The 19963-nt window shown below is 38.9% G+C and overlaps 1 protein-coding gene across 3 annotated transcripts in view; it reads right to left on the reverse strand.

The window, feature by feature from the left end:
* Positions 1-2893: 2893 nt before the first annotated feature.
* The window catches only part of FRK (fyn related Src family tyrosine kinase), a 60506-nt gene continuing 43436 nt past the window's right edge, over positions 2894-19963 (reverse strand). For 2 of the 3 annotated variants that reach the window (XM_083357908.1, XM_083357907.1), the window contains 3 exons: positions 19489-19670; positions 13818-13983; positions 4761-7773 (listed from right to left, as the gene is read on the reverse strand). In XM_083357908.1, coding sequence (XP_083214034.1) covers positions 7559-7773; positions 13818-13983; positions 19489-19670 — 563 coding nt within the window. In that variant the 3' untranslated portion in view covers positions 4761-7558. Of the gene's footprint in view, positions 3274-4760; positions 7774-13817; positions 13984-19488; positions 19671-19963 lie in introns of those variants that run through there. The other variant, XM_083357909.1, reaches the window with a different exon arrangement.

Consider the following 19963-nt stretch of genomic DNA (forward strand, 5'->3'; position numbering starts at 1 on the left):
ACCCTTTATATTGTAATGTTGAATCTATTAAAGGTACTTTCTTTTAATGGAAAAACAAAATCAATGTCATCTGGTATTTTACTTTATTTTTATTTTATTTATGAGATTTAGAGCCTGTCCAGCCTGAGAAGAATTTTAAGTGGCTTACATTAAAAAATACATTAAAAACCCAATAAAGAAAAGCCTATGTGTCTAGACAAACCACACTCCCTAAAACATAAAACACAACCAGACACGGCTCCAAAAATTACATGACTTCAAGGTCTGGAAAAATTATTCTTTCCCTCTCTCTCAGTCCAATAAAGTTGCTATTGGAGAGATAGAATAAAGATGGCTGCCCAGGTAAGACTTGAACTCTTCAAGAAAAAGAATAAATCTAACCAAGCAATGAACCCAGTCTCAATCAATCAGTTGCTCAGTTGAAAAACCACTTGGAACAGGGGTCTTCAAACTCGGCCCTTTTATGACTCATGGACTTCAACTCCCAGAATTCCTCAGCCAGGCACGCTGGCTGAGGAATTCTGGGAGTTGAAGTCCGTGAGACATAAAAGAGCCGAGTTTGAAGACCCCTGATTGGAAGATGACCACTTGCTCAGATGGCCTAATCTAATGCCATTCTTTCCACCTTCCATAAATTCATCCTTCAAGGTAAATATAGAAACATACATTTCATTTGTTTCCAACAGTATGCCAAACGTTTTGGATGAAAAAAATCATTACATTTCAGCTTGTATGTGAAATGGCAGGTTGGAGAAGCGGCGTTGCTCTAATGTGCATCAGTTTAGAGCAGTTTTTCCCCAACCTTGGCAACTTTAAGACATGTGGACTTCAACTCCCAAAATTCCCCAGCTAGCCATACCATTAGAATTTCTCAAATTGAAATGTTTGCTGTTTGATTAGCCATTAACCAAAGGATCCTTCTCAAACTTTTCAATAGTTTGAGTATAGTTTCCTACTCTCTACCAGATTATTGCTTAAGAATCAATATCATTTTAATAACTTAAAAAGCACCCTTGAAGGTCTCTATCTTTTTATTTCCCCAGTCCCAGTTTTAGCTTTATGTTTTTGAACCCATTAGTAAAGAGCATGTCCTCTTGTTCCGTGACCGTTTGTTTGCATTTACTCAAGAGCTTTTAATGAGGGATTTTGCCAGAGGCTTTTTGAAAATTCCAAGTACAGAATATCACATGCACATCTCCATTCATACGCCTGAAGATATCCTCAACAATGGTTAATAAGGCAGGATTTGTTTTTGCAAACTCCGTACAGATTTTCCTTTAACAAGACCTGAACTACTTTTTTTTCTTTGATTATTGTTTTCAGCGATTTATGGATACATAAAGCTCATGGATACATCATTCCCTAGGTCCTTTTTTAAAAAACTGTTGCCACAAATGGGGTCACACTTTTCCTTCATTGGCCTTCTTCTCAGTTTGGCTATTTACCAGCCTGCCCTGGATGTCTAATGCAAGGGATGAGACATTCCTTACAAATTCCCCTGCATTTGGGAGGAAGCTAAGAAAGCCTACCTCTATCCTTAAAAGAGAAGTGATGGTTCAGATTTGGAATGCCCATGTAAGAAAGCATTCCAGCCTTTTCACTACTTCTCCATCAGCTGAAGAAATGCTGACAGGCTGTCAAAGATGACATATTGAAAAGTTGTAACAACAGGAGAGTGGCCTTGTGCATGCTTTAAATAGTTCTACAAATTGAACTGATATCTTGGGGGGGGGGTGTCTCCTGTAATCCTCCCACAATATCTTTACAAGTCCACTAACATTAGTGTTAGAAGCATTGTGGACAAAACAAAAGAGTGAATACACAAATGTGTGCATTGATGGACTGAGGCAGAAAAGAAGCTGTTGAGAGTTGGGGAGCATACAAGTTTAATTTGATTATGGTTGGTTGCATTGTCAGCCAATGGTTGTTTAGACTGGAAGTGGCATTTTTATTCACCTGTCATATACTTCCCAAGGACCTGGGATAGGCGGGTGTTGTTGTTTGATGGTGACGAAGGTATTGTTGCAGGATATGAGCTGTTCTGAATAAAGCTGCCTTTTGTGACTGATGGTGATTTTTGTCAATGACAATGGTGTTCAAGTGGTGCTCAAGTTGTTCTGAGATTGCATTCAAAGTGCCTATCACTATTGGCACCATTTTGTGTGCCACAGTTGTTCTACTTCTGTTTGCAAGTCTTCGTATATTGTGATTCCCTCCCCCCCAGTTCTTTCTCTTTGATTCTGCTGGCTCCAGGTACTGCAAGTCCACTATCCAGACTACTTTTTTCTTATCACGAGTTAAGTCTGGCATGTGTGGCAGGTGCATGTCACACTAATACTCCAGACATCATCATCATCATCATCATCATCATCATCATCATCATCATCTTATTATTATTATTATTATTATTATTATTATTATTATTATTATTATTATTATTATTACTACTACTACTATTGATCTTACCTAACTCCATCTTTATTTCTTAATGAAATGTTAAGTTTCATTTTACTTTCTTTAGTAGGCTAGCTGAATGACTAACTTAAATGTTTTGGATAACTTAAATATTGGGTATGCTTTAGCTATTTGAGACAATTTGCAACAAAAAACATGCTCAAACATTCTGTGTAGTGAGTTTCATAGGATATTTGAGAATAGATCATTACAATGGATATTATCCATTATTTATTAGGTGTATTCTTCAATACTAGAATCTTCTCTTTAATTCAGTATATTATATATTGGATGGGTTATTTGTGGACTGTGGACTTTGCTTTTACAGCAAAGAAATTTTATTTAGAAGCATTAGGAACTACAGTACAAACCTACAGTATGTTTATTTCTTCTTGTTGTAGTAGTTTGGCTTGTGATTGATCCTCTACTTGTGGTCAAAATCATTTCCATTGTCTCTGGCCAGTTCTATTGCCAATTAAGATTCTGCATTGCTTGCCCCTGTTCCTGGGTACTGTGTGTGAAGCAGTAACTGTTTCCCTTCATGTGCTAATGCTAAAATGTGTTTCAGAAAAACCATGGAAGGTCACAAAAGAAACCTGTTTATGCATCATATTGTTTACTTGTTTATATTAATTGGCCTGTAGACTGTTTATGCATCATATTGTTTACTTGTTTATATTAATTGGCCACTCAACTCCACTTGACTCATGCTGAATAAATCCTCAGGAATTTTGAAGAAATTTTCCATGGAAACAAGCCCCTTCTTCTAAGTCTGAACACATAAAAGCAGGAAGGCTCCTATCTAGACAGTCATATGATCTATAAATATGAATATGAAAAAACCTTATAAAATGAAGTCAAAACTTGATTAAAACTGAGTCAAAGTATTTCAACTGCTTTTTCTATTCTTGCATAAACCAGACAAACATAATTTGCCATCACAGGTATAAAATAGGAACATGGAATTTTTTATGGAACCAAATTTATCAGCCAGGCTAGGAGTAGGGTTGAAATATACATTAACTAAGCACATGATGAAGTGAATTACTGTTATAAGTCCTTCTTTCTTCTCATGCATCTAGAAAAAAGAAGAATATGCCAATAGAACCAAGTACATTAGAGCAGGGGTGTCAAACTGCCGGCCCATGGGCCAGACACATCATCCGGAAGCCGCACCCACTCCATTGCCAGCAATGGCAAAACTGTCCCAATACATTGCACGACATCATGTGACGTCACGAGTTTGACATGTCTGCATTAGAGGATTAGCTACATGAAAAACACTCATGGGACTTCATAAGAAGCAAAATTTGGAGGACCATTATCTTGATTTTTTTCAGGAGCACAGATTCCCAACAGCGGTTAACAGCAGTCATAATGACATAATTTCTTTTCTTTCTTTTTTTCTAAGATTCATTAAAAGGTAAAGGTAAAGGTTCCCCCGCACGTGCATGCTACTCGTTTCCAACTCTAGGGGCCGGTGCTCATCTCCGTTTCAAAGCCGAAGAGCCAGCGCTTGTCCGAGGACATCGCCGTGGTCATGTGGCTGGCATGAGTAGACGCCAAAGGCGCATGGAATGCTGTTACCTTCCCACCGTAGTGGTCCCTATTTTTCTACTTGCATTTTTACGTGCTTTCGAACTGATAGGTTGGCAGAAGCTGGGACGAGTAACAGGCGCTCACTCTGCTATGCGGCACTCGGGATTTGACCCGCCAAACTGCCGACCATCTGATCGACAAGCTCAGCGTCCTAACCCACTGAGCCACCGCGTCCCTAAGATTCATTAGGTTTTGGTTTTGTGGATAGCAGCTGCAACAGTTGGGTTCATACATCTCATTAGGATTAAATCATAATGTGGGTTGTTTGGTTAGGCTTTTGCATGTGGCATGAACTAAATCTCTGTGGCTTTTCAATCAACAAAGGTTAAATAACCATAGCTTAGACTGGTCAAAGAGTCAGGATATTTTGTTGACAGCCTGGCCATTTAAATCTACTTAATGCTAGAGATTTAGCTTCATTCTAGGACAATTTGTGTGGGAAATACTTGGAGAAAAATCTGGAAAGATTTTTTCTCCAATGGGAAAAATATAATAAAAGTCTTGGTTTGTTATATTTTTTAGAACTGTCAATTCCTTTTTATATTTTATTAGAATCCCTCTACCTCTCCTGCATCATTCATTCACCGTCCATTACATGACTGTGTTGTTTAATGGTGCTTACATCTTTTCATTTACATATGTTCTAGCCCATCAAGGACAGAAACAAAGCATTTTGTTTATTCCTGAAATAAATTATAGCACAAGTACATTCAACAATTTATGTGAGTAAGACTACATCTTTATAAGCAGTTTTTCTCTGCCAATTAAATACATCTCTTTGATGCAATATTGAGAATGGATGACAAATTCTTTCTTTTTTTTTAGAATGGAGTAAAACCGAATATGCAGTTGCCAATAGTAGTACCTTTCCTATCACCACAGCAGAAAAGAAACAAAGCAAACCAATGACATTACAGTATTTGTTCATAGATAATGGCTTCACTGGTGTTATGCCACCTTCACTGCATTGGCATGATACTAAGTAGTCTTAACCCTCTCCAAATAACTGACTGGTGTTCTTTTTTCAGTGACCACAGTAAAAAATTGAAATGTAGAACCTCGGATTTACATCCAAGGCTTCAGAAATCAAGTTCATTGAATGATGTCACAGTTAGAAGAGATTTGTTCATCATAAAAGAATTATTTGGTATAAAGTTATTATCTGTTGTTGTTAGTTGCGAAGTTGTGTCCAACCCATTGCAACCCCATGGACAACGTTCCTCCAGGCCTTCCTGTCCTCTACAATCTTCTGGAGTCCATTTAGGCTCACGCCTACTACTTCAGTGACTCCATCCAGCCACCTCATTCTCTGTCGTCCCTTTCTTCTCTTGCCCTCAATCTTTCCCAGCATTAGGCTCTTCACCAGTGAGTCCTTCCTTCTTATTAGGTGGCCAAAGTATTTGAGTTTCAACTTCAGGATCTGACCTTCTAAAGAGCAGTTAGGGTTGATCTCCTCTAGGACTGACCGGTTTGATAGCCTTGCAGTCCAAGGGACTCATAGGAGTCTTCTCCAGCACCATAGTTCAAAGGCTTCAGCACTCAACCTTTCTTATGGTCCAACTTTCACAGCCATACATTGCAACTGGGAAGACCATAGCCTTGACTATACACACTTTTGTTGGCAGGGTGATGTCTCTGCTTTTTAGTGTGCTGTCTAGATTTGCCATTGATTTCCTCCCCAGGAGCAAGCGTCTTTTAATTTCTTGGCTGTAGTCCCCGTCTGCGGTGATCTTGGAGCCCAGGAAAATAAAACCTGTCACTACCTCCATTTCTTCCCCATCTATTTACCAGGAATTGAGAGGGCCAGATGCCATGATCTTAGTTTTCTTAATTTTTAGTTTCAACCCAACTTTTGCACTCTCCTTCTTCACCCGCAACAAGAGGCTCTTTAGTTCCTTTTCACTTTCTGCCATTAGAGTGGTATCATCTGCATATCTTAGGTTGTTAAAGTTATTATTATAAAAGATAAATGTAATTAATGTGAGAGGAAGATTTCAATCTATACTTTATTTTTATTGCAAGTGATTTTTTTTTGCCATATCAAAGGGTGATGCTTCGAACACGCAAGTCTGATCTCTGATAATACCTGCAGAAGTTAAACACAATCTCTAGAAAGTAGAATATACTTTCTTTTTTTAGTGTCAAAAAGTAGACTTTTGTGGATTTGCCATTTATAGAAAATGATTTGCCAAAAATAACTGGCAGCATGGTTCTCAATAAGACAAACTAAAAGAATGCACAATGAAAATAAATAACATAGATGTCTAACAAATAGTACCTTTATCTGGAGTTTTATTTAACAAGCCAATGTTTTACATTAGATTTTTTTTTACAGTCCTAGAAGTACAATCCAAGTACCTCAAACAGGCATTTCATAAAAAGGATGAGTGGCCCCAATTCAATCAGCATTGTGGTCCAGGATCAGACAAATAAAAACAGAAATCCATCTATATCAGAAAATTGGTTGACAGAATTATTTGAAATCACTGCTTGGAGGCAGCTGATCCTTACTGAGAGCCTCTTAGAAGAAGTAGAGGCTGGCACTGTAATGCATAAACAGTTGTGCACTATTTGATTGTTATAAAATTACAAAGGCTATATTTATGAACTGAAGCTCATCACTTGACTGCAAAAGAAGCCCATTATCTGTGCAGATTGTTTACCAAGGTAAACTTTCTTTTTTCCCCTAAAGTAAATATATATCTATTGCATGGGTGCAGCCCCAGCATCTAATTCAGGATGGCCAGAATTGTAGCTGCAGTATATGTATAGAAAAGGGAAATATGTATAGAAATATGTATAGAAAAGGAGACAAGGTATTTTTATGGATAGATTATCCATAAGCACAATCACATACTTTCATAAAAACAAATCAATGTGATTTAACAGATTACTTGTGGAATCTGGAGAATAACCCATAATCATTCTGAAGTATTAAAAGTAGTGTTAAAATGCCTCTTGTGTGGCGGCTGTTTATGATTTGTGTTCTTTACTATCCCTTGTTTAAATAATAAATAGAATAACTTCATTGTACAGCAGAGAGAGAGAGAGAAAGATCCTGCCTATTTCAGTATTCTTAATCTGACAGTACAAATGACTGCCATCAAGTCTGTGGCATAATGTCACAGATTTTAATAAACGCACATTCCTTGGCATTCGCCACTATTTTAAGTTCACCATTTATCTGCTCTGAGGTTAGATTGATCTCACAGTTACTTTGGTGAAAATAGCAGCTTTTGTTTGATGTAGCATGTAATAGCCTAACAAAGGCATTATTCTTACAGAAAAGGTTTTCTTTCTTCTAGTCCCATTGCAGAGAGTATGCACCTATGTGTATGGGTGTGTGTTTGCATGTGTGCATATATGTATATGTACACACACACACACACACACACACACACATGTACACAGGTAGATTTATCTTCATTCTACAACTTTGACTTGAAATGATTTTAAAAAATTCCTAAAGGAAAGTTGTTCTTGAGCAGTAGCAACACATATTCATTCAATGTATAAAAGTATTTGCATCTACGTAAGATGTGGAATCCATGTCATAATAATCTTCTAATCTCCAGTGCAAAGTTTCAAAAGTTGGTCGTTCTTTGGGTTCGACATTCCAACACTGTAACATAATGTTGTACAACTCTAGAGGACAATTAGCTGGTTGAGGCATTCTGTATCCTTGATCCAGTTTCTGGAGCACTTGAAAACCCATCAGACCTATGATGCAGTTTTAAAAGATTAGCAACGATACATGATAAACATGCTAACTTGAAATAAAATGGGAGGAGGATACATTCTTTTGCACAAGACTTCATGCTTTCTAGCATCTCTGCAAATTAGCATCCTTAATACAAGAAATAATTCTACCCATTTAAATTTAATTTTTAGTTTGGCAAATGGTTAAAAATGTGGAAAAGCTCACATTGAGAGTTTTGGGCTTCCTAATAGGATCATGGAACTGACTCGAGAAATATGGCTGTCTTTGCTGAAATGACAGAAATATCTCCCTGTTTATTGTAAGGATGCCAAGAAAATTATCCACAAGCTCCTGGAGTGATCAGTTTGCCTAATGGTAGAACCAGCATTGCTTCAGTTAAACAAATATTGTCTGGACTCGGACAGAGCACAACAACTAATCTTTTCCTTTCACTTTGGGTGGGCTGGGGGCACTTGATACAATAGGCATCTCTCATAAACCAATGGCAAAAATTGTGCATTGCATGTCACAATGTAACCTCTAGTCATTCACATTTCCATTCTGGGATCAAACAAAAGTACATAAGCTTTTTTTTTTTTCACTTGAGCTCTTTCTCCCCCTCCCCTGCAGATGCTTATGGTTCTTGCAGTGTATGAATATAGCCACTGGGGCTTAGAATTACATATGAACCAGGGCATTCTGGCTTAATCCACAAACAATAATTAATACTGTGGCTTAGAATTATTAGCAACCATAACAGAAGACATAAGGGAAGACCAGGAAGACCAATCTTTTCAGGTTCTGGGTTGACTGAACAACTGTGCACAATAGCGAAGGGGAAAATGTGTTTGCTTATATAGCTATAGGGTCCTTTTAAAAGTATAAAATATAACTTGTGCTTCTTAACAAACTCAGTAAAGTTAAGTAAGTATAAAATATATCAGATCTCATATGAGAAAATAGGTATCCTGAAACACCTGGTTCAACTCAGTGGACCTATTTAGATGTATTCAGCAGGGATTTGGGGAATTTCCAGCAATTTGGTCAGCAGTTTTGTTGGGTGCATAGATAATTTTTGGAATTCAGAGGCAACACAGGCATTTGCAGGATTGCTCTTGAGAAGCTCTCCCCAGGTGTCAATCAAACAAAGGCTGTTCCTTGTAGAAGAAATGCTACAATTGATGATTGGAGTCACACTGTGCGAAACAAGAGTGGCATTGTTATGTTTAAGTCAAATTCTGAGCTTACACAATAGCAATAAGGCTAGTGAAGTTTTGCCTGGGCACAGGACAGAAACAACATTGATTGCTATGGATGATCTAAAACAGGACCCCTCCTGATTCTGTAATTCTGCAATTGATGCCAGAAAACATGCATGAGTCAGCTTCAAGATATAAATCAGACCAAGAAATGAACTCCAAGTTAAGATGAAAATGACTTTATCATTGATAACTAACACCTGATAAATTCTCAAACATGTATAAAGTCATTGACATGTATGTTGGAAATGCATTTCTAAAGAAGGTGCTTTTTATCATCTTTGGTGGACTTGTGATAAAGCAAAAAAATATTGGGGCCAGATCCATGTTGCAAGGCAGCAGATTCTTAAAATGAACATAAAATTGAAAACTGAAGCTTTTCTTTTAGGATTACTGAACAAGGAACTGGGGGGGAAATGGAACTTTCTTATTATATGTATATGCTGACTGCAGTAAGAATTCTTTATGCAGTGAAGGTTGAATCTCAGAAAAGACAATTTAGTCCAGATTGCAAAAAGATCTTTTTTTTTGGGGGGGGGGTTTCAAAGAAACTCTACTCCAGTTACCTCATTATAACTGAGGCTGGGGAATGACTAGTTTTTGAATCTTCATTTGCCCCAGGCTAGTGTTAAGATACCTTCCTGAAATATCTGTTATTCTTCTGTTGTCTTTCCTTCCTGGCTACATAGAATTTGACAAACTGGTGCAGAAGGCAGGTGCTAATTTGCTGACAAGTGAAAGTTGATGTAGCAGAGTGATACCTAAATTGTAGAGGGTGCATTGGTCCCCATAGGTTTCCAGGCCCAGTTCTAGGTGCCAATTGCTGGTCCACGTGCTCCAGTAAAATTTGCCCAAATATGCTAGCTTAGAGCACATCCATGCATCTCTCTTGTTTCGGTGTCAAGGGGAGCACGAAGACTAGCCTCTCAGTTCAAGCCCCCTGCTCTTTAACAACTCATACCTCATATTTCAGGTCAGATTCTTATTTCTTTATCTTTCAGGAAAGGTATAAAACATGATTTTTCTCAGAAAATTTTGCAGAAGATGTCATCTCAATGATAGCAGCAGTTTTGGGTAATAAGCTAATTTAGCTGAAAATCTTGTTTACAGGTCTATGGTTTTATTATTTTATCGATGTAAGCTGCTTAGAAACTTTGGAAGAAGCTGTGGGGCAATGAGAAGCAGAGGTGGTCAAACCGATTCTTTTATCCAAAGAAGAGAATATATTTAATCTTGCTTCCATTTTGACCTTGCTTCCAGCTTTTGTGCTTGCAATGAAAAAGTAAAAATGAAATCTTGATTTTGTTTTAGTTAATTGTACATTGTTGTTGCTGTTAGTTGTGAAGTCATGTCTGACCCATTGTGACCCCATGGACAATGTTCCTCCAGGCCTTCCTGTCCTCTACCATCTTCTGGAGTCCATTTAAGCTCACGCCTACAGCTTCAGTGACTCCATCCAGCCACCTCATTCTTTGTCATCCCTTACTTCTCTTGCCCTCAATCTTTCCCAGCATTATGCTCTTCTCCAGTGAGTCCTTCCTTCTCATTAGGTGGCCAAAGTATTTATTTTATTTATTTATTTTTTTATTTTAATTCCATTTATATCCCGCCCTTCTCCGAAGACTCAGGGCGGCTTACAAGCTTAGCAGTAGCCTTCATTCTATGTATATGCCTGCTTATTAGGGCTTTCACACCCCCTCCCAAGCGGCATTATTACAAAGTCAGCTTAATTGCCCCCAACAATCTGGGTCCTCATTTTACCTACCTCGGAAGGATGGAAGGCTGAGTCAACCTTGAGCCTGGTGGGACGTGAACCTGCACTAATTGCAGGCAGCTGGTGTTACTTAAGCCCACTGCTCCCCCAAGGCTCTGTAGCTTCAACTACATGATCTGGCCTTCTAAAGAGCAGTAGGGGTTGATCTCCTCTAGGACTGACTGGTTTGATCGCCTTGCAGTCCAAGGAACTTGCAGGAGGCTTCTCCAGCATCATAGTTCAAAGGCCTCAATTCTTTGGTGCTCAGCCTTTCTTATGGTCCAACTTTCACTGCCATACATTGCAACTGGGAAGACCATAGCCTTGACTATACGCACTTTTTTGATAGCGTGATGTCTCTGCTTTTTAGTGTGCTGTCTAGATTTGCCATTGATTTCCTCCCCAGGAGCAAGCATCTTTTAATTTCTTGGCTACAGTCCTCATCTGCAGTGATCTTGGAGCCCAGGAAAATAAAATCTGTCACTACCTCCATTTCTTCCACATCTATTTGCCAGGAATTGAGACGGCCAGATGCCATGTATCTTGGTTTTCTTAATGTTTAGTTTCAACCCAACTTTTGCACTCTCCTTCTTCACCCGCAACAAGAGGCTCTTTAGTTCCTCTTCACTTTCTGCCATTAGAGTGGTATCATCTGCATATCTTAGGTGGTTGATATTTCTCCTAGCAATTTTAATTCCAACATTTGATTCATCGAGCCCTGCCTTTCTCATGATGTGCTCTGCATACAAGTTAAATAGGCCGAGCGACAGGATAAAGCCTTGCTAGACTCCTATCCCAATTTTGAACCAATCAGTGCTTCCGTGTCCAGTTCTCACTGTTGCTTCTTGACCCGCATATAGGTTTCTCAAGAGACAAATAAGACGGTTTGGTACTCCCATCTCTTTAAGAACTTGCTACAGTTTGTTGTGATCCACACAATCAAAGGCTTTAGCACAGTAAATGAAGCAGAAGTAGATGTTTTTCTGGAACTCCCTAGCTTTCTCCATGATCCAGCGTATGTTGGCAATTTGATCTCTAGTTCCTCTGCCTCTTTGAAATTCTGCCTGTACTTCTGGTAGTTCTCGGTCCACATACTGTACTGCTGAAGTCTAGCTTGTAGAATTTTAAGCATAACTTTACTAGCATGAGAAATGAGTGCAATGGTGTGATAGTTTGAACATTCTTTGGCACTGCCTTTCTTTGGAATTGGAATGTAAACTGATCTTTTCCAATCCTGTGGCCACTGTTGAGTTTTCCAAATTTGCTGGCAAATTGAGTGTAGCACTTTTACTGCATCATCTTTTAAGATTTTGAATAGCTCAGCTGGAATTCTGTCACCTCCATTAGCTTTGTTGTCGCTCAATTTTTCTAAGGCCCACTTCACTTCACATTCTAGGATGTCTAGCTTGAGGTCAGTGACCACCTCATCTGGGTTATCAGGGATGTTAAGCTCATTCTTGTATAGTTCTTCTGTGTAATTTTACCACCTCTTCTTAATCTCTTCAGCTTCTGTTAGGTCCCTCACATTTTGATCCTTTATCATGCTCATTTTTGCATGAAACGTACCCTTCATCTCTCCACTTTTCTTGAAGAGATCTCTGATCCTCCCTATTCTATTGTTTTCTTCTATTTCTTTGCACTGCTCATTTAAGAAGGCATTCTTATCTCTTCTAGCTATTCTCAGGAATTCTGCATTCAATTGGGCATATCTTTCTTTTTCTCCCTTGCCTTTCGCTTCCCTACTTTCCTCAGCTATTTGCAAAGCTTCCTCAGACAGCCATTTTGCTTTCTTGCATTTCTTTTTCTTTGGGATGGTTTTGGTTGCTACTTCTTGTACAATGTTGTGAACCTCTGTCCACAGTTTTTCAGGCACTTTGTCTATCAAATCTAATTCCTTAAATCTATTTGTCACCTCTACTGTATATTCAACAGGGATATGATTTAATTCATAACTGAGTGGCCTAGTGATTTTCCCTACTTTCTTCAGTTTAAGCCTAAACTTTGCAATGGAAAGCTCATGGTCTGAGCCACAGTCAGCTCCTGGTCTTATTTTTACTGAGTGTATAGAGCTTCTCCATCTTTGGCTGCAGAGCACATAGGCAATCTGATTTCTGTGTTGACCGTCTGGTGATGTCCATGTGTAGAGCCGTCTCTTGGGTTGTTGGAAAAGAGTGTTGTTGTTTTTAATTCCATTTATATCCCGCCCTTCTCCGAAGACTCAGGGCGGCTTACAAGCTTAGCAGTAGCCTTCATTCTATGCATATGCCTGCTTATTAGGGCTTTCACATACACCCCCCAAGCGGCATTATTACAAAGTCAGCTTAATTGCCCCCAACAATCTGGGTCCTCATTTTACCTACCTCGGAAGGATGGAAGTCTGAGTCAACCTTGAGCCTGGTGGGATGCGAACCTGCACTAATTGCAGGCAGCTGGTGTTACTTAAGGAGGCATTAGCCCACTGGTTCACCAAGGCTCTTTTGCTATCACCGTCATATTCTCTTGACAAAATTCTCTCAGCCTGTGCCCTGCTTCATTTTGTACTCCAAGGCCAAACTTGCCTGTTCTTTCGGTTATCTTTTGGCTTCCTACTTTAGCATTCCAATCCCCCATGATGATAAGGACATCATTTTTTGGTGTTAGTTCTATAAGGTGCTGTAGGGCTTGTGTAAAAGCAAGAAAGTTATGATTGTATTGTTATCTTCTACTGTGCTAAAGAGAGTCAGAAGTTGGTGCCTTTTTCTTTTCCTTCCGTCTTTTTCTAGTTTTCTATTACTTTTTTGAATTTCTCTTTGTATTTTATATTTTGACAAACCAATAAAACTATTATTATAGGAAGAGGTATCAGGTAAATAGATGTAAAAATAAATCTAGCAAGATTTTAATTGTTTGAGATTAGTGGTGGTACAATTTCTGCATAGATTATCCAATAGTTTCTATTCCATAGAGAAAGTTTTAAAGTTTTATTAACTTTTCCCATCAACAGAAGAAAAGTGAGGTGGTCTCATTAAAAAAGCAAAAGTTGAAATCATGATTTTTCAAACAAAACACTCACCTGCATAGGGCATTTTTCCATAAGTGATTATTTCAAAAACGAGTACTCCAAAAGACCAGACATCAGATTTAACGCTAAACCTATTCGAGCGAATTGCTTCAGGAGCTGTCCATTTCACTGGGAGCTTTGTTTCATGTTTGGCTTCATAGACATTTTCATTTTCTACCTATTTTAAGCAAACAAGAAACAATGTGATAAATGTCCAGATTTATATATTTCCTCTATTGTGACCTTCAAATTAATTTAAAACCTTTTTTTTTCATTTGCTAACATTTACAAAATCCTAATAATCATTACACTGAAATTGCTTGTTGATTGTTAGCTGAAACTAATGAAGTTTCAAGATGTTCCCTAACCACCTGAACCAGCCAGGTAGCATTTTTGTTCCTTAATTCCTAGCCCTTGTTTTGTCAAGCATCCATGCAACATCAGTTTGGCCATGATTAATTGGGGCTTACTACTGTGAGTCCTGAATCTATCAGGGACAGGAGTGCAAGCTACCTGTTGGCAGCAGGGCACAGGACTCATGTGAAGCCTTTAGCAAAAAGACAAGGTGACAGCAAGAACTAAAGCATTCAGAACCTTTGTTCTGTGATTAATTACAAGCTCCAACAAAACACTGACTTTGATCATCACCACTTAAACAATTCCAGGATTTAAAAAGCAGACTCCAAGAAGTGCAAATTAGTATATTTGTTCAAAGTGGTGCCAATTAATTTAGGTAAAGTGAGCTGACAGACTCTGAAGAGTAAATGGAGCATTATTTACTTATATATTAGATTTTTTTCTGAGTGTCTATGGAGATTCCCGGTCATCCGTGGTTGTCCCAAAGGTGCTTTTTCAAGAGGCAATTGGACTTTCTTGTTTTTCTTTGAACACATTTCACTTCTTAGGTCCGGGGTATTTGAGGGAACACCTGCTGCCGGCATCAAGTTCCCTTCGTCCTGTGCGCTCCCACAGGGAGGGCCTTCTCAGGGTGCCGCCGGTAAAAGACTGCCGGTGGATAACACCCAGGGGGAGGGCCTTCTCTGTGGGTGCACCTGCCCTTTGGAACTAGCTGCCTGTGGAGCTTAGGACTGCCCTCGACCTTCGTTCATTTCGCCGGGACCTGAAGACCTGGCTCTTTGAGCTTTCCGGCCCAGGCTGAGAGTTTTAATTGGGGTTTTTTATATTCTTTCAGGGATTTAATTTAATCTTTTTAAATTGTTTTTTAATTTTTGCATTGATGTTTTAAGTACCTTGTAAACCACCCTGAGTCCTACGGGAAAGGGCAGTATATAAATTCAATAAAATTCAAATTCAAATTATCTTCTTCAGCTCTGACTAGATGGTGGGGAATGGAAGGATTTATATTCCTTGAACAGCCCTCTCTCAACCAAGGGGGAGGGATATGACATCATCTATCTCCGGTCTATAACACAGTACTTTCAGCAGTTCCACACCCATTTGCACCACTCAGGTGACCTTGAGGACAGAGATAAACCTCCAAGTGGCCTCAATGACTCTCTAAAAATGCAAATGACCAGCTGTCTGCAAGGAGTATAAATCCTTCCATTCCCCACCATCCAGTCAGAGCTGAAAAAGCTTCTTTAATGAGAAGCAAAACATCTTCAAAGAAAAACAAGAAAGCCCAGCTGCCTCTTGAAAAAACACTTTAGGGTTTGTTTGTTTTTTTTAAAAAAATGTTTATTTTTTTTTGAGGTCAGCCTGCTCCCTTTCTCAGATGCATATTGCTATGAGTTTCCGAAATGTAATATCCTATATTCTTTTTTTCTTATCAGGTGATACAGATCACCATGACGATCTCTGTATTACTTCAGTGCACCTTTTAAAATGTATGACTGCATCTGTACGTCATGTTAAGGCAAAGTAGTTGCCCCTGTTTTAGTCTCTCTGCTCTCTAGGGTAGATAAACAATTCACAGAAAGAAGTGCAGTGCAAATATTTAAGCTAAAATGCTAACGTGAAAGCAGTTTGGTAGAATCTTTCCTCTGAATCAAATATTATAATGAAATCATCATATCAATTTGATGGGTAAACATTTCAATTCAAAAAAGTAGCAAACATACTTTTATCTGAATCAGTATGAATCCATCCAATTGATAATGCAGATTCATTTCATTTAAAAATGAATCAGTTTAGAAGACCAAGCTGAATCACTTTTCCAAAGCAGAATCACGAATTCAAAAATGATCTCTGAATGAGATAGGCAGTTTCTAAATTCTCCCTCTCTCTCTCTCTCTCTCTCTCTCTCTCTCTCTGTGTGTGTGTGTGTGTGTGTGTGTATACATATACTCTTCCAAATGTAAAAAAGAAATTCAGTCTTAATTTATGCCACTATTAATTTACACATTCTTCATAGTCAAAATAAGACCAAAAAAAGATAAATAGGGGAGAAAGTGATATCATCTTAAAGGGTCTAAGGCAAACTTAAACATTATTTTGCCTGAATATATACCTCTTTGTCCCTGAAAGGTCTCACTCAGAACATATAATAAATGTTGCCAATGCTGCCACTTGAACCAACAGTAATCCACCTACAAATTTTCTGTAGTATATTGTCTTGATTTGCTGGTTCCAGACAGTGCCTAATCCCAACAAGCCTGAAGCAAAAAACCAATCTATGGAAATCAACTTACAACCTCTTGCCCTTTCATAAGTCAGCACATTGGCAGGAGGTGCAGCAGATCAAGGAATGAGCAGTCAGTGTTCTAAAAGTACCCACTAAACAAATCACAGAAGGGGTTTTTATTTAGCCACTGCTACTGCCAGGAAAATCCAGCTCAGAGAAACTGAGCAAGGTAAAACATCACATTTCATGGTAAATTAGAATTGTGTCTCGCTGTGACTTCCAAACATAGCCTTTGTCTCTAGCTACAGCCAATTAGCTGATTCTTATGCTGGAAACTCTGCTACAATGAATATTGTTCTTTGTCCCCAAAATTAGACACCCTATATAGATGCTGCCTCTTTGTAGAGCAATTCCACACTTGTAGATGTTCTATCATTTAGCATGGTGTTTCGTAAAGTGTATCTGAGGACAATGGGGGGGGAAGGTTCCTCTAAGACACTCTCGTGTGTCCTTAAAATAAAATTTATTTGCCAGATATTGAAGATATTTGCTAAAAATTAAAACAGTCACTCTTCTTGTTATTTTTTGTTTCTTAAAAAAAAATTCAGGAAAAAATATTTGTTAACATCTAATGGGTTTAATGTTGTAATTTTTTATGTGATTCTATAAATGGATCAATTTTAATTTTTAATACGGTAACTAATGATAAATATAACCATAAATATAAAAAATATAAATATAAATCCAAGGCAAACCATTCAATATCACAATAGTCCAAGTCTATGCCCCAACCACAGGTGCTGAAGAGGATGAAATTGACCAGTTCTATGAAGCCCTACAGCACCATATAGAACTAACACCAAAAAATGATGTCCTTATCATCATGGGGGATTGGAATGCTAAAGTAGGAAGCCAAAAGATAACCAGAATAACAGGCAACTTTGGCCTTAGAGTACAAAATAAAGCAGGGCACAGGTTGACAGAATTTTGTCAAGAGAATACGATGGTCATAGCAAACACTCTTTTCCAACAACCCAAGAGACGGCTCTACACATGGACCTCACCAAATGGTCAACACAGAAATCAGATTGACTATATTCTCTGCAGCCAAAGATGGAGAAGCTCTATACAGTCAGTAAAAGCAAGACCAGGAGCTGACTGTGGCTCAGACCATGAGCTTGTCATTGCAAAGTTTAGGCTTAAACTGAAGAAAGTAGGGAAAAGCACTAGACCACTCAGGTATGAATTAAAACATAGCCCAGTAAAAGTGTACACTCAATTTGCCAGCAAATTTGGAAAACTCAGCAGTAGCCACAGGATTGGAAAAGATCAGTTTACATTCCAAGTCCAAAGAAAGGCAGTGCCAAAGAATGTTCAAACTAGCGCACCATTGCACTCAATTCACATGCTAGTAAAGTCATGCTTAAAATCCTACAAGCTAGACTTCAGCAGTATGTGGATCGAGAACTACCAGAAGTACAGGCAGGATTTTGAAGAGGCAGAGGAACTAGAGATCAAATTGCCAACATATACTGGATCATGGAGAAAGCTAGGGAGTTCCAGAAAAACATCTACTTCTGCTTCATTGACTATGCTAAAGCCTTTGATTGTGTGGATCATAACAAACTGTGGCAACTTCTTAAAGAGATGTTATTTTTATAACATCTTATTTGTCTCTTGAGAAACCTATATGTGGGTTAAGAAGCAACAGTGAGAACTGGGCACGGAAGCATTGATTGGTTCAAAATTGGGAAAGGATTATAGCAAGGCTTTATCCTGTCGCCCTGCCTATTTAACTTGTATGCAGAGCACATCATGAGAAAGGCAGGGCTAGATGGATCAAAAGTTGGAATTAAGATTGCCGGAAGAAATATCAACAACCTAAGATATGCAGATGATACCACTCTAATGGCAGAAAGTGAAGAGGAACTAAAGAGCCTCTTGTTGCGGGTGAAGAAGGAGAGTGCAAAAGTTGGGTTGAAACTTAACATTAAGAAAACCAAGACCATGGCCTCTGGCCCTCTCAATTCCTGGCAAATAGATGGGGAAGAAATGGAGGTAGTGACAGATTTTATTTTCCTGGGCTCCAAGATCACCGCAGATGGGGACTGAAGCCAAGAAATTAAAAGACGCTTACTCCTGGGGAGGAAAGCCATGGCAAATATAGACAATGCACTAAAAAGCAGAGACATCACCCTGCCAACAAAAGTGCATATAGTCAAGGCTATGGCCTTCCCAGTTCCAATGTATGGCTGTGAAAGTTGGACCATAAGAAAGGCTGAGCGCCAAAAAATTGAGGCCTTTGAACTATGGTGCTGGAGAAGACTCCTGCAAGTCTCTTGGACTGCAAGGCGATCAAACCAGTCAGTCCCAGAGGAGATCAACCCTGACTGCTCTTTAGAAGGCCAGATCCTGAAGCTGAAACTCAAATACTTTGGCCACCTAATGAGAAGGAAGGACTCACTGGAGAAGAGCATAATGCTGGGAAAGATTGAGGGCAAGAGAAAGAGATTACGTTGGCTGGATGGAGTCACTGAAGCAGTAGGCATGAGCCTTAATGGACTTCAGAAGATGGTAGAGGACAGGAAGGCCTGGAGAGACGTTGTCCATGGGGTCGCATGGGTCGGACACAACTTCCCAACTAACAAGAACAACAACAATATAAAAAGAAAACTACTTCAGCATCCTATGTAATTTTTAGAAGTGGGAAGGGTCTGGAGAGCCAAAAGTTTAAAAAGCACTGTTAGGGCATGATATCTTAAATTATAGCAATAGCATTTAGACTTATATACCATTTCATAGTGCTTTACAGCCCTCTCTGTGTGGTTTACAGAGTCAGCATTTTGCCCCCAACAACCTGGGTTCTCATTTCACTGACCTCAGGAGGATGAAAGGCTGAGTCACGTTTGAGCCGGTCAGGATCAAACTGCTGGCAGTCAGCGGAATTAGCCTGCAATACTGCATTCTAACCACTGCGCCACCATGACTCTTTATATATATATATAATATTTTTATTATATATTGGCTTTTGAGTCTAATATAGCTAAAGTATCCAAATATCTGAGACATCAATTTAAAAATTATAATATTGTAGACTACCTTAAAAACCCGTGCAAGTCCAAAATCTGCCACTTTGTAAACATTGTGATCACCAACCAGGACATTCCTTGCTGCCAAATCTCGGTGGATGTAATTTTGGGATTCCAGGTAAGCCATTCCATAGGCCACTTGAGCTGCCATATCTACCTGTTCTGGCAAATGGATTCTGGAACCTGCATCATCTGCGAGGAAGGAATATTTGGAGAAAGTTGGGGGAATAGTCTTCTAGGCATTATTTGCAACAACAACAACTCTCTATAGGTATGCCTTGGACAGACAAATTCTACTTGGAATAAACAGCCTTGCAGATGGCCAGGCTCCATACCTAACTTGTATGTGGAAAACAACTAGCAGCCAATTCTGCTCTTGCTGCATATGGCTATATTGAATGGTATCAGTCAGCATCTGACTGAAACATTCTGCATTACAAGTATAATTGCCTGTTTAGTGCAGTAGTCCAGACATAAGGGTAAGA

Source organism: Vipera ursinii (genome assembly GCF_947247035.1).
Source record: "Vipera ursinii genome assembly, chromosome: 1".
NCBI lineage: Eukaryota > Metazoa > Chordata > Lepidosauria > Squamata > Viperidae > Vipera > Vipera ursinii.